Consider the following 16,061-nt stretch of genomic DNA (forward strand, 5'->3'; position numbering starts at 1 on the left):
GTCTAAAGACCCCAGAACAACTGCCAAGACACTGGTGAATGACTTGGCCACATCAGGAATCATAGTCTCTAAGAAGACAGTCACTATAGCTCTGAACTGGAATGGACTGAGAGGATGCAGACCAAGAAAAACTCCACTTTTGAAGAAGAGACACCTTTAAGCCAGACTTAAATATGCTCAGGACAACCTGGAGAAACATTATGCATACTGGAAGTGTGTCCTATGGTCTGATGAGACAAAACTAGAGCTCTTTGGCCATAGAGGCAGCGTTTATGTTTGGAGAAAAAAGGGAGAGGCATAGAGCCCAAAGAACACCGTCCCTACAGTGAAACATGGTGGTGGGAGTATTGTGTTGTGGGGATGCTATAGTGCATCTGGAACTAGAAATCTGGTCAAGGTGGAAGGAATCATGAACAAAGAAAGATGTGGAGATTTTGAAAGAAAACCTTAAGCAGTCAGCAGTAACACTGGGTCTGGGTCATTGCGTCATCTTCCAATATGACAACAATCCAAAACATACATCTCTCTTGGTGAAGAGCTATCTTCAGAAGACCAAAGTGAATGTAACTGAGTGGCCTGCACAGAGCCCTGACTTAAATCCCATTGAAAATATTCGGGGTGACCTAAAAAAGAACATCCATGCCAGAAGGCCACCAAATCTGGAAGAGCTGGAAAGATTTGCCAAAGAAGAACGGGCTGGGATTCCTCAAAAAAAGTGTCAGAGACTTGTAATAAAAAAATACTATGACTGCAGGCTGTTATCCAGCAAAAAGGATACACAATTGACTATTAGGATCAGGGGCGCTAATAATTTTGACCCTGGTACTTTTTGTTTTTTGTGGAATATTTTCATTTCTGTGTGCAAACGAAAATCATGTAAGCATCCAAAATAAAACTAGGATATCTAAAAAAGCTGTGTTAAAAATGTGTTGCTCTGTGTAAAAGCACTCGGGAAATACCTTTAAAACAATGACATTTTTCTAGGGGGGCTAATAATTTTGTCCTCAACTGTAGTTCGGAGAGTAGACAGACACCACCTGTTCTAAGTGACCTCAGTGCATGTGTTTTTTGTTCTGCGCTCAAGTGTGAATACTGTATTTACACATGTCTAAAATGAACTGCACCAAGGATAAATATGAACTAGTGTTTGAGTCTAACAGAGTAAAAGCTTCTATTTTCAGAACACCTAGACAAGCAAAGAGAAAAAAATACTAGGTTCATGTTGCAAAAGCTGAAACAGATTCAACTTTTTAACTGGAGAATCCCTATGTGTTTTTTGTTGTGTCAGCTCCTGTGTTGGACCCTCTACAATGTCAATGGACAAGTTCCATTTAACAAATGCAGGCAGCATAATTTTTCATTCTTAGTCAGAATAGGTCCAATCAGATACCGCTGGAAAAATCCGCTATAATGTCACTTTCAAAAAATGTCTTCCTAAGGTTTGAGTTTAACTGGTCCTCACATATACATACAAATGCACATACTGCACAGGCTCGAGCAAGATTTATCTCATTCACAGTGGTAAACGGGGGGATGGCCCTCCTCTATATCTGCCAGTAATCCACACCGCCACAGTAACTGGGTCAGAGACTTGAACTTTCACTCACGCAAGGAATCTTATCAACATCTGGAGACTTAAAGCTTTATTTGATCTAACTGTGTTGGCAGCCTTGTTGGTCAGGTAGTTGATTATCCCACCTAGGGCTGCAGCTATCAATTCCTTTTCAAGTTGAGTATTCTACTGAAAATTTCAACAATTATTTGAGTAATCGGATTTATTTATTTTTCCGTTTTTAAACAACTATACTATTGTGTGCGTGCATGTGCGTGGTGTGTGTGTAATAGTTTTGCTCATAGTCATTCTCTTCTTTACATTATAAACAGTCTTTATGGACACTCCAACTATTTTTGAAATCTCCTTTGGTGTGACGAGTGCATTCAGCAAATCACACACTCTTTGACGTTTACTTTCCTGATTACTCATATGGGCAAAAGTTTCTGAAAAGGTATGGATAATAGTGTTAGATATGATTATGACATCAATATATGTTTGGTTTCAAAACAACTGACGTAGTGCCTGCTGAGAAAAAACAACTAAATGTTCATTATAAATTTTGCTTCCCCACCCTGTACATTATATGACTTTGTGTCCTTATGAGTAAAAAGCGTGCAAAGCCTTCAAAGTGCACTGCTGTTCAGTCACTCCATTTCATGTGTGGATTTTTAAAATTTTTTTTTTTTTTTTTTACAAAAGGGCAAAATCCCTCTGCTATTTTATGATTGTGAAACACACATTGCACAAACCTGCAGAGAGCCCCATACACTAAGTACTACCCAGCACTGAGGTACAAGAACGGGGGTCATTTACCAGCACAAAGGTTGATCTGAAAAGGGGCAGTTTAGAAGGAATGGGCATTTCTGACTTTGCATCACTACTTGACACGATGGAGCGAGATTTCAGCACGGAGGGGGTTTACGCAGGGAACGAATCTCTAGGAGTGGGGAGATGCTGTGCTCCCCCACCGGGGTGACCGCGGGACCCACCTTATATACTGTGCTCTGGATCAGGAGCCTGGAGGATGTTTTCAACTTCTGTCTAACTGATGCTAGGCTTGCACTAGCCTATCGCCATTGGCGATGCATTTTCCTGGTTGGCGAAGTTGTTTTCAACCCGTGTAGCTACAGTGGCAAAGGTATTTTTTAGTAAAATCAACCAACTTACATCTCAGATCGAAAATGTCCGCGCAATAACCAAGGAAAATAACAAATGCGGTCTCCACTACTGAAGAGCGCTGCCGAGAGCGATCGAACTCACCCGAACATTTCCGATTTTTACGAATTCACACTGCACACGTCACTTGTGGTAAGTTACCGCTCGTTCAAGTGAAAACAAAACTTATGGCTCATTTATCTTTTCTCTACAAGCTGAAGCTTCACTTTTAAACCTTACCAGCGAAAACGCTGCAATATTAGTATCACATTAGTGTTGCTTCCGTCGTCTCCGTGTTTGTTATTACTGACTTTCTTCTTCTCAAAAAACTTTACTCTTCTTCATGGTATTTGTCCAGTATGGTTAATCAAGAGTGGCGCCCCCTGGTGGATTAACTGAGAAACGCTCATTCCAACACATTAAATGTCAGTAGCAACACATTTTTCCAGTCAGACTAATGACAATGACAATAAAGCACATTTACAAAAGGAAGTAAGAACTAGAGTGGGATTATTAAGTACTAGTATCGGTACTCGGTATCGGCAAGTACTCAAAAGTCAAATAGTTGAAAAGAAGTCAACTATCTGAGATATCTAAGTTTAAATTAGTAATCAGTCCATGTACATTCTAGTCTGGGCAGGAGTACTTTCTAGTCTAAATAAAATAATTTCAAGAGTCCATATCTGTCCATATTTAATTACCAAATGGCTTTATGATAAATCATGTCTCACTGGTAAATTTATTTTATATTGAATCTCATACTGAATCTCATGAACATCAGTGGTCAGAATAATTGTATTTATAAGTCTATCATTTATTGTTTTGTTATACATTAGATTAGAAATAAAAATAGTTCAGATGAAAATGTTGACTTAAATTAATTTTTTATGATTTTTTTTTGTATGAAACTGAAGCCAGATTGAACATGTTTTTAAGCTCAAAATGCACCAGAATGCAGGAAAAAGACTTCATTTTTCTCAAAATTTCCCAGGGGAGCTATGCTCATCGCCGCAGTCCACTACACGCCCTGCTGCAGGGACCCAGGCTGGCTTTGGCTTTTGTGGCTACACTCATTTCTACTAATGCAACCACAGTGGCTGTATCTTTCCTTTTCCTAGCACAAGCACAGCATCTGATGAGATAATCCAGATGACCGTGGACTATACCAACCTCCAAGACCGGACCAACCCCGCATATTAGGCCTGTAACGGTACACGTACCAAACCGAACCAAACCGTTTCGGTACGCACCAGTTCAGTTCGGTACACAGCTGTACCGAAACGGCACAATATGATGAGAAAAAGAAATAGGAACGGAAGACGTTGTTCGATGAGGAACCTTAAATCCGCGCAAGTTCTACACGGACATATGGAACTAGCGCACAATGACCCAAATATGAAATAGCTGCTGCCATAAGGTTAAAAAAAACCAACAAATATGATGTCAACCTGAAGGGAAGAGACTGAAGACCCTTCACTATCATTACAGTACCATTTGGGATCACTGCGGGTTCAGGTGAAAGACAACAACGAGGAAAGAGAAGACAAACGTTGTTCGCCGCCTGTGAACTACGGTAGTTCTAAAACACTGACACGAGCTCTCTCTCTCTCTCTCTCTCTCTCTCTCTCTCTCTCTCTCTCTCTCTCTCTCTCTCTCTCTCTCTCTCTCTCTCTCTCTCTCTCTCTCTCTCTCTCTCTCTCTCTCTATCTCTCTCTCTCTCTCTCTCTCTCTCACACACACACACGGTGTATAATAGAGGAATAGAACCCGGGAGTTGGGAGGTGGAAAGGAGTAGAAAGTATGTAAAGTTTCACTTTCGTTTTCATGCCAGCGTTAGTTACGTTAGCTATGGACCGAACCCCCACGTACCCCCCCCACCCCCGTGCACCTCCGACAAAAAAACAAAACAAAAAACCCCTCTGCCTTTTTGACAGGTCGCACCCTGCGCGCGCGCACGCACGCCCACACACACACACACACACACACACACACAAGTACACAAAGTGGCCTAAACAGTTTTTTCGCTGTCCTAAAATAAATAATTAGGTTAATTTATCTGTCAGTGTTGTTCTTCAGTTTGTTAAAACAGAATACCAGTTTGCCCTCTTCTTAATGTTGCACTTCATTTGGAATTTTTTTGTTGTTATTTTAATGCAGAATGTAAACTGACAGAACTGTGATTTGTTTTTTGTTCAAAACGACCTTTCAGGGAAAAGTGCAATACTATTGTTTAAAATACATTTAGTAATATTTTATTTACTATTTGATTTATAGCAGCAGAATTATATTATTCCTGTTTTTCTATATTCTGTTGTCTCCAAAAATTTGTGGAAGAATGTTCAAAAATTCATAAATGCATAAAAGACATTTTGAGGGGTTTTCTTTCTTCCCGTACCGAACGGAAAAAAAAACCGAACCGTGGCTTTCAAAACCGAAAACGTACCGAAGCGAAAATTTTGTGTACCGTTACAGGCCTACCGCATATGTGTGCATATTTGGGCCTCCTCCTGTACCATTCCCTCATTCAGGCAACCTACAGCATGTGGGACAAAACAGAGGCTCCACCATACCCCTAAAGCCATTCGAACCCCTCAGTGCTACGATCCAGTTCGATGACCGGCTATCCCGGCCATGGCATCGCAGCACAGACAAGCCGGCAGCATATGGTCAGGTGTGGACAGGGTGACTCCCCCGATATTCAACCTCAGCCATGACACCTGCGTGGATGAACAGCTAGTTCCTCACCGGGGCCGCTGCTCATTCTTCGGATTCACCCGGAGGGTGTGTGTCTGGGTGTGCTGCTTCAGTGTGTGCCAAAGCAGGTGAGGAACGTGCCTGTCCCTGGTACCAAGCACTGGGACCCAGTGGTGAACAGTGATCCAAGCCGGAGTTGCTTAACAAAATTAATAATTAAATTAATACTCAAGGCAAAAAATGATTCGAGGGTTTTTGGTTCTCGAATTACTCGAGTACTCATTGGACCTCTATTCCCACCCACTTCACCTGTGCCAATTTGGTCTCTCAAACTTTGTTAACACGAGCCTTGATACTGGCACTGGTCATTTTCTTAGCTGATTTTGTATTCGTTTCTATTCCAGCCATGTTTGGACAGAATACACAGAGAGGACACCTAAAGTTTAATGAAAGAGGTGATATGGCAACCTACAAATTAAGTTCCTCTCTGTAATTGCGGTTGTGGTCAGCAGCATAAAATTACATGTCACTCACAGAGAACCCCAGGGCCATAACCTCTATTATGACTGCATGCATTCACAGAAGAGTCTGAAAAGGCCTTCATTAACTTAAAATGGAGAAATGCCCTCACAGTAGAGCACAATAGAGCCTCAGACTGATTATTGTTAGCATTTTGGCTTTCACTAAAATAAATCTCTATGTGCCTCTGTTTTTTGTGAAAACCATAGATACTGATAGGTGATTCAGATGTTTGTTTGTTTTTTCTTAAAGCTGCATGTCAGTCTGTTACCCCTCTACTCCAGTCTGTGAAGATTGTTACAGGCATGTACCAATTTTTAATGACAAAAAGCAATGATAGACATGTACAAAATGGGTTGTGGCACAATCTTTTTCCCGTTTCTTCATTTTCTCTGTCCATATGGTTACACACAAACTAGAGTTTTTAAATCTTCACTTTGAAAAGCGTTTTTACAATTTGAAATGCCATTTACCTGTAGATAAGTGAAAAACACATTTTTCCCCCCAAATATCTACCTTAAATCAGGGCAGGGCATTAAAGAGGTAGAATCTCTCAGAAGCAAAAATGGGATGGGGTTCAGTAGTCTGTGGAAAACTGCATCTACAAATTAAGGAATGATTTCAGAGTAATGTTCCTCAACATACAATTGCAAAGACTTGGAATATATCACAATCTATGGTTTTATTTACATTTAATACAACATCCTAACTTTTGGGAATTGTGGTTGCACTTGGTAAGACAGAAAGTGAAGGCTTCATATCACATCACATCAGTTTACTTTTTGAGTTTAAATTATGAATGAATGACTAAATGAATGTCAAACTCATTTATGTATGCCTAATACAACAATAGCATACCAACAATTGGTAATTTTAAATGTGTACATGTAAACGGCAAACAAACCAGCCAAGAGTGCGCTCTGAAAAAGACATATACCATCTCCTGACTCAGGATGTACTTTCAAAGTGGTCCTCACTAAATGGAAACAATGTTCTCTGAGCTGGCAACTTTTCTGTGAAAATGGCAAAAGTATACAAAATGGTTTTGTTCCATAATGGAGGCCTGCTTGGTACATTGTGGTGTTTTATTTTTCTACAGTTCAGCAAATTTAATCCTAGAAGCTTGCCTCCTCATGGACAAATGTTCCACCAGAACCCCCTCCCCCCAAATTCTTTGCAAATCCACTGTCTCTGCATCCTTGGTTAGATGACTTTGATTTTGTTGAAGAAACAGTTTTGCCCTACTATAGGATTGTAATTTTTCACTTTCCATTCAACCTTGTGTGAGCACATCTCTGGATACTATTGGCCTAGATATGTGACACTACAATGTATCTATGAAACTTCTGATAATCTCATCACTAAACTAATGCCGCATTTCCACTACATGGTACTAGCTCGACTCGACTCAAGTCAACCCGACTCGGGTACCAGGTACTATTCCTGGAGACCATTTCCATTACAGGATACTATCGATTTTAGAGTACCTGGTCATCATAGCGATGCTGCACGTAACTTCCACAATATCATCTTCATAGTCCAATTAGGTTCATACTGTTTACTAGAACTTATACAGATTCCCTTTTCTTATTTGTCAGACAGATGGAAAAAGAGTTAATTCTTTTACCTTAACACGTCATTGTCAGCTGTTTTATCCTGGTTGGCCAGGCAACAGGCTGACAATTGACACATCACAGGAACCACAAGTGACCCCTCTGAGGAAGGCTACAGGTTGTAGCCGAAACTTGTCAAGGTAAAAGAATTAACTCTTTTTCCATCTGTCTGACAAATAATAAAAGGAAATCTGTATAATCTTCAACATGACATAGCTGATGGTAAAAACAAAGAGGAAGAGAAGAACAACAACAACAACGTGCATGCACACAATGGAGGATATTGATGGGATGATATTTTGTTTCTTTCATTTTGCAAGCTGTCGTCATGGATTACCCTACCGGTACATTTACTGTAAACTTCTGAATCTGTTTTTTTTTTAAATGGTGGGTTGCACATTGATGATGCAATGACGTAGACAACTCTCTGGTCTGTAGTGTTTACACGTCACATTTTAGTATCTCTTCACCCATTTTGGAACCTTGGTCGAGCAAGTAATAAAAATAGTACCAGGTACTAGATTCCAGGTTATTTTACATAATGGAAATACAAAAAGGCTAAGTAGAGTCGAGTCGAGTTGGTACCACGTAGTGGAAACATGGCATAACATGGTAAGCATCAATACATTAGCTCAAGCTATTGTTATTTCAAAGCACAGCCTCACAGTGGTGCTACATGGCTGTGATTTTGGTATTCTGTTCTCTTCCGTTTAGTCATAAATATAGTATGACATACAAAAATAAATGCCAAGATTTTTGTATTATAACAGCAGTGCAGTTTTTCAGTTTTAATAAAGCATCCAAACCTTATCTACAGGCTCCCTCAGATGCCTAAACATCTTGAATCTTTCAGCAGTCCTTTTTTTTCTGCTTCTATATTAATATTGGTGTTGTGTTGTTGGTTTAGGAAGGGTAATTTGCAGGCTGTGTTTGCTTTTAACCACACCTGTCTAATCCGTCTGAAGCTCACGTTCAGCAGCCAGGTTTGCCGGGATTAAAGGGTCAAACACTATATCGGGATTAAGACTGGCCTTCTAACACTTGACTCGCTAGTTAGATACAGACTCCCAGTTCTAGATAAGGACCAAGTGACATAAGCCAGAGCTGTCAGTAAGTACGATGCATGTCTGTAAGACAGAGCTGCCAAGATGGCAGAGGATTCATGGGCAGCAGGCTTCATCTAGCTCTGATGACTCCCTGGATGAGATGTGGAGATTTGGGTTTGAACATGATCCTGCAGGTACTCTGCCAACATTCTGCATGGATGTGACGACTACAGGATGGACTTTCATTTGTGTATGTATGAAAGAGAGTACGGGGGTCAGTCAGTCTGTTTGCTTAAAATGTATTAAAGGTCCTGTCACACCTTGACAATTTAGTCAATGTATGCGGACAAATGACAAATTACACAAAACTTACCCACAACAAATAACTTATGGGAAAGTTTTTTATAAGCTAAGAGCATACTGAAGCACGCTGGTATATGTTGTAGTACACAACATTTTTCGATGTATGCCAAGCACTTGTGTCATACGCTGGCCATAAGCTGTAGGTAAGTTATGCGATCGTGACACACATTCGCACACATTACTTATACGTTACTCATAAGTCAAAATACATCAGGATAATGTCCAGTGTATCCAAAACTTATTCCTAACCTATGAGTAATGTGCTTTGAACCTATGTGTAACTTATATCAAACTTATTTTCAATGCATATTGACATATGTAGACATATTTGACTGGTTCTGGATGACCTCTTTTCACCTCTTCCAAATGCAAAAGCAAAGTGTTTCAGCACCTCCCCTGTGGACAGCGACCAGACTTTGTTGTGCAGCAGGAGATAATACTTGTAATACCTAATATCACCATAATCTTCAAATTTAGAATTACATTTAATAAACTAACAAATTAAAATAAAACTAATTTAAATGAAATACTCATTATTAATTTTCCAAAGTCACAGGAAGCCGCAGTAGATGGATGAAAGAGCCACATGAGGCTCCAGAGCTGCCTGGCTATAAATAAATGGGGTTCACAGGAGGATCATAAGTAACCATCAGTACTGACAGAACTGAGATGTTGACATGTAGATGTCGAGTGACACAGAACCTGATAGTGCACAGAACCCGATAATACTCTTCACCTCAAGGCAGCGTTCTTCTGAGTTTTGCTCAGCATGACAGTGATGCTGAAGTCTAGTGTGGTTGTGATTTAAATCCTTGTGGCAGCCTTTTTATTGGCATCGACAACATGCTGAGCTTTGGTTGGTTATAAGTTATCAATAAATTATCGAAACATTCTATGTAAGCTGTATATATATGCCCAAAATTTAAAAAAAAAAATCCTAAAACAAAACATTGACAGTTCATCTTATGCCAGCGTTTTAGACACATTTTGATACATCGGCAATAGGCTGCCTGAATCGTCAAGGTGTGACAGAGCCTTTAAGTACAGAGATGAAGACAGTTTTAATCTTATGCTTAAATACAAAAAACTTCAGGCACCACATGATGAATATTTTAAGTAGCCACTGATTTTTCATTTATGTTTCCGTATGAAAATTATTTTCTAAAGAAAAGGAAATTATTTTTGCCCCAAATGTCCAGAGGATTTTTTTTAATAGCACACAAACAGAAAATTTACATTTTAGAACCTAGAACCAGGAAATCTTTTATTTCTTGTGTACTTTGTTTATATTCCTTTAGCACTGTAGAAGGGTTTTAGTGTTTAGTTATTTCCATTACTAATTAATCTGACAGTAAATGGCAATCCATTGATGAACTGCTGCTTCTTTCTGTCAAACTGCAAAGAAAATATCCCTAAACCCATGGTGATTTTTTGTAAAATAACTTGTTTCATTCAGCCATCAATCCTTGAGTTTTGATCAACTGCCAGTTTTTCCTTCGACTGATTGATTAAACCTACCCTTGTTTGCATTATAGCAGAACAGGAAACTGCAAATTTCCGCATGAAACCTGCTCAGCTGTTGTTTTTTTATGCAACCATCAGCATTATTAATTGCAAAGCACCTGGTAATTTGGTACATCTGTGTTTTGTTTCTGTTAAGTTCTTAATAAGTAGATGCAGAGTCATCTTCTGTCCACCCAGTTGGCTTCATTTGCACATGTTGCACTGATGCTGGATTACATTTAGCAAGTTCCCCCCTGAGCGCTGTAGACTTGGCAAGGCCTAGGAGCTTGTTGTACACTTGGCAAAGCCTGACTGCCCATTGGCATGAGGCGATTCGAAGCCCCAGAAGAGACAGATCAGCAGAGGCTGTGTTTGATAAGGAGTTATGCTTTCCATAGACTCAACTGTGGCTTAGAAATACTGTACAAATGATGAAAAAAGAAGTCTGGCAGAATCAGTGGAGCAAAAGGAGATGATACACTGGGAGGGGAGATTATCAGTAGCCTTGGGAAGAAAACTTGTAAGTTTTATGTTTCAGTGGTGCTTTTCTGTTGCTAACACATAACTAGTTAGTCACTGGTAGACAGAGGCGTTTAAAATCTTTCTTTGTAGTATAAAATTTTTTATTAGCTTTAAAAAGCAATGAAAGGCCTTATCAGAATGTACACTTTGGTCTCAATTTGTTTAAATTAATTCTTGCCCTTCATAATCTAAGCACTAAGCTTCTGGATGTTTTTAGAAAAGTAGAAAACCCAAGAGCTCAGAGCCTTGGTGCTGTAATCCTGCATGCTTTTTCTTTTTCCAGCCAGTGAGGTAGTAAGATTGGCTTGGTTGTTACCATGAGTAATGGCTGATTTTGTAGTGGCTTGCCTTGAGCTTCCTGCGCCTTGCCCTTGAACCAAGCCTCTGAGCAAGCAGAAAATCCCTGTAATTGCATTAGTGTTGTCTGCGTGTTGATGCCACACCCGCTCCCTGTGGACCTCCTTTTAAGCTTAATTTATTGCCTTGATATGTCAGGATTTATTTTCATCCTGTTGCACGGACATATACTTTACATTATCAGATGACAGAGACCCATGGTGCTGCCTTTTCTCTCTTATTGAAGTATCAGGTTGAACAATAAAGCCAGCAATGTGCTCACTGGGAGCCTGGTTTGTCATTGTACAGCCTCCTTCCTTCCTGAGGGCACTTACCCAAGCCAGCCAATAAAAGGTATTCAGTACCATTGTTATTATCCCCGGTGGAGGCTGGCACTGCTTTGGGTGCCACCACTGCGAGGCTGATTGCTTTAGTGAACGGAGGAGACTGACAGACAGGAATAGAGGCTGTCGGCTAAATGAGAACATTAAACAAAGAGCTCCATGTTCAGTTTTTAATGAAATAACCCCCATCTTCATATGCCTGTCTGTATCCTCAGTCTTTCTGTTGTTGTGTTCAATATAAAAAGAAAGAAGAAGTAGTTCAAAACTCTCTGACATGTTAGATCTGAACCGTGAGCCTGCAGCTGCTTTGTGAGGTCCTGCGCTGTTATTTGTCCGGACTCACTGTCATGGATTGCTTTCTCTTTACAGAATTATATTTTGGCTTCTTATTGATCTCTCCATTGACCACAGGTGTTCTCTGCTGTTTGTGTTTATTATTGCCGACTTTTACACCACCTCCCCAACAACAACCCCCCCCCCCCCCACACACACACACACACACACACACACACACAATGAATGCCACTCCGTCCCATCCCTCACATTTGCCAACACAGTGCAGCAGCACCACAGAGACTTTGACAGAATAGATTGTGCAAACTTTATTGTGGCTTTTTCATAATGAACACCTGTGTGTGTCACATTGGAGGGTGGTTCAGTGGCCTTGAATTCACCTGGTTGGTTTGTTTATCATGTGCAGCAGCTGCTCCACTTTACTTTCAGAACGCTGTTGCTCAAGCTGTTGGAGAACCTTTGCAATCTTAAGAGGATTAATGAAAAACAAAGAGCTGTGCTGGCAAATAATTTGTATGAGTTCAAGTTTCTGAGAACATTTCTGCAGCCTTACAAATTTACCGAACATCCAGTAGAGAAAGATTTTCTCTCCATAAATAAAAACCTCACTTGCCATGAGAGATGTCTCAAAATATGTATTCAGTACAAAATATCCTTTATCTGAAGCATATCCTGTTTGTTCCACAGCTCAAGATGATAAGAACAAATCCCTCCACCTGCAGCTTTTTTAGTTATTTATTTGAATATGATTATATTTATATGTATTCAAGGAAGGATTTTGGCCAATATAGGTAATTCATTGAGTATTAATATATAGGTAGAATGTAAGGGTGCAACTAAACATTTTTATTATTTATACTAATAATAATAATAATAATAATAATAATAATAGTAATGATGACAATAATTAGTGAGCTGATTATTATTTTGATCACTCCAGTCACAGCTCATTAGTCAAACACAGCCCCCCCCCCCCCAAAAAAACAAAAAAACAAAAACAAAAACAGAACTCAAAACACTGGACAGGCTTGTCTCACAATGGTAAAACAAGTGCAAAGAAAATGCTGGTTCTGCTGTAAAATTACTTCCCTTGTCCAAGACACCTTCCATTCACCAAGTTTCTTGAAAATCAGTGCAGTAGTTTTTGTAACCCTGCTTGCAGACAATGAAAGTTAACGTAACAACATGGTGGAAGATTTTTCTCAAGACAGTCTATGAAAGATGCAATTTTGAACACTTGGGTGTAACAAAAACATTCAGAAACATTCAGTTTTAAAAAGATGGTGCTGATTAATGGAACTTTCCCTAAAGAAAATAATGCACAGCCTGAAAAACAGTTGTAAAGCCTTAAATAATTATTATATAGATACATAATACTATATGTAACTGCAACTATTAATCACAGTAGTATGCCTGTTATTTTCTTTCTCGGTTTGTCTAATTTGACTGGTCAGGTCTGATCTTTTTATTTTATTATTCTGTTTTAGTATTTTTCTTATGGTTTCATCTCTTTGTTTTCTTTTGTTACATAAGGACTGTATTGAAATAAAACTAAAAAAATCACACACACACACACACACACACACACACAAAATAACCTTGACATTTAGAAGGCTTCATTTATCATGAAGGGGTTTCTTAGTCATCATGCCTTTCAGGGGCTGAGCTCCAAACAGGACAAATTCCTTTTATATCTGAGCCACTTGGAAATTCAGGTTGCGTTGCTGCTTTCTGTCTCTGGCAGCCTTGAGGAGAAGTTTTTTGTAAGACACATTTCTTGAACAAATAACACCTGAGGAAGAGCTCTGCAGAGGCCAAACGTCTGTTTAGTCAAGTGGAGAAGAAAATTGATGATGCTGTTATTTTTCCGCCAAACACATGATGTACTACATCTGTCTTTTTTCTGATTCTCAGAGGTCCATGTAGCTTTCGCTGGTGATATACAGTACATACTCAAATTTCTCTGTGTGAGCAGTCATGCTGTGTGTAATCACTACCAATGAAGTGGCCTCTATTACAGAGTTATGGGGGATACCATTGAGTTTCAGGGGAAATATCAGTTGCTAAATGTCAGTAATCCTTCGCTGGCATTTGGCAAATTGAAATGGATTTTCTCTGGTTGATGTTTTTCTCAGCAGATTCCCCCTTGCTTTTGCCCTTCAAAAACAAAGAGGCAACGAAAATAGTTGCTGTGCTGCTGTAAAAGATTTTCAGCTAAAACTGGAAATATGTAATCTGCTCTCTTGCATATGTGCCTGATGATAGTCTATTTCTTTGCTCTCTTGCAAACAGGATGTCTGACTTGTGGCTTGAAGTCAGGACATCTGTGGTGGATGGTGCACAGCTGATTTGCTGCTATACAGTAGCTTTGTCCTTGGCCAACAGTGAGGTCTCCTCTGCCCGTTGGCCATCTGTGATCATAAGAGCAGCACTTAAAAACTCCAGTACTACAGCAGGAAAATGTCTTTTGTCACAAGTGAATGGCAGAAGCCATTTTCTATGATTGGCTCAAAGCCATTAGACATTCAGACTTGATGTTTCCTCTAAATATAGTCCTTGATGAAAGATATTATGGATATTATAGAATGGGGGTACATTTAGCTCATTGACTAGATTAAGTCCCTGCTCACCCATTAAGAGAAAGCAGGTGGTCTGGTATGGATCTACCGTGTCTTTATTACCACCATGTCCACATGCTACATTTATTTATTTATTTATTTATTCAGGTATTTAGTTAGCCATTTGTGTGTAATTCATGCATTCAGTTATGTCTGAAAAGAAAATAACGAACAGACATTCCATCCTGTTACATTTTAGGGTCTTCTCAAGAAACGGCACTGTGACAGTGAGACCGAAATCTATTCTGTCATGAAATGACAGAATTAGATGAATGATTAAGATGGAACGAAGACTGTCTTTCGTTTAGGGTCAGACACTAACATGGAAAAAGATACTGTCAGCTTAACTTGACTATCTTTGAGTAAAACAGTACTGTTTACTTTTTCTGGTGGCTCAGAATTGCTGACGCTTATTGTTTGTGCAGCTGTAAGCTTTGCACTCCGCCATTGTCCTAGGGACGTGACCCAGCACTGGCTGATAATGTGTTGTCTTAGACTGGTGTTTGCTGCACAGGGTCAGTGACCAGTCCATCACAGCCCAGGTAATCGGATAATATAACAAGTCTGCATCACTACCAGTGCTGGAACAGCCTGTGAAGGAGGCAACATGTCACTGACCATGTCTGACTGACGGGGCAGTGACTTAGTACTCACGCATACTTGACAATGGGCTATAACATAAGTTACCTGATGGAACCGCTGGTATTATACATGATGTTTTGAGATAGCTAGCAATGAAAATTCACTACAGGTACCCATTAGCTTAGAATGAGCCCATAATAGCCCATAATAATATATATATGTGCTGGGTAGGCACAAAACCAACTCAAGCTGGGTTTGGAAATAGTAGTACGGGTTAACATAGAAAAACATCAAATCCATAGAAACCACCTAAAAGTAAAGTCAATCTTTAGTTTGCATCATTGGTCACCTGCGTCTACACCAATCAGCCATGATGTTATGACCACGATAAGATAAGATAAGATAAGATAAGATAAGATAAGATAAGATAAATTAAACATAATAAATATATATAATATAGTAGTAAATAATCATAATAATGTTGATTATTTAGTTTCAGAGGCACTTGTCTTATCAGTGGATGGGAAATATTAGTTAACAAGCATGTAAACCTTGAAATGAATATTGGAAGCAGCAAAATGGGCAAGCTTAAGGATCTGAGAATTGATCTCCAGTACCTACCAGATCTGAAGTGTGCACTGCACAGACCAGCATTCCTAATTTCCTCTTCAGACCAGTTCTCGCGTCTTAATGCCTGCAACCTTAACTTTCGCTGATTTTTCTGGAAGGGATGTTTGCCAGCAGGAATTCTGTAGAAGATTAAATCCTTCTGTGTGTTCTTTCTGTTCTGACAGTATATGTACACTGTACAGTATATTAACCTTAATGATAAACTTTGAAAATGTATTCCTACAGCTAGACGACGGCATTGTTCACACTTGCAGTCAGTGCTTTGCTATGAACTCGGTGTGCTTTCT

General features: G+C 39.5%; 1 protein-coding gene across 2 annotated transcripts in view; it reads left to right on the top strand.

The window, feature by feature from the left end:
* Window positions 1-16,061, top strand: part of st6galnac3 (ST6 (alpha-N-acetyl-neuraminyl-2,3-beta-galactosyl-1,3)-N-acetylgalactosaminide alpha-2,6-sialyltransferase 3) — a 99,345-nt gene that overhangs the window by 13,880 nt on the left and 69,404 nt on the right. Inside the window, exon 1 of one of the 2 annotated variants that reach the window (XM_030159583.1) lies at window positions 8,671-8,776. The exons of the other annotated variant lie outside the window; for it this stretch is intronic. Within the exon in view, the coding sequence (XP_030015443.1) occupies window positions 8,699-8,776 (78 nt within the window). The 5' untranslated portion in view covers window positions 8,671-8,698. Of the gene's footprint in view, window positions 1-8,670; window positions 8,777-16,061 lie in introns of those variants that run through there. 2 annotated transcript variants of the gene reach the window in all.

The sequence above is a fragment of the Sphaeramia orbicularis genome, chromosome 17, assembly GCF_902148855.1.
Source record: "Sphaeramia orbicularis chromosome 17, fSphaOr1.1, whole genome shotgun sequence".
Classification (NCBI taxonomy): Eukaryota; Metazoa; Chordata; class Actinopteri; order Kurtiformes; family Apogonidae; genus Sphaeramia; species Sphaeramia orbicularis.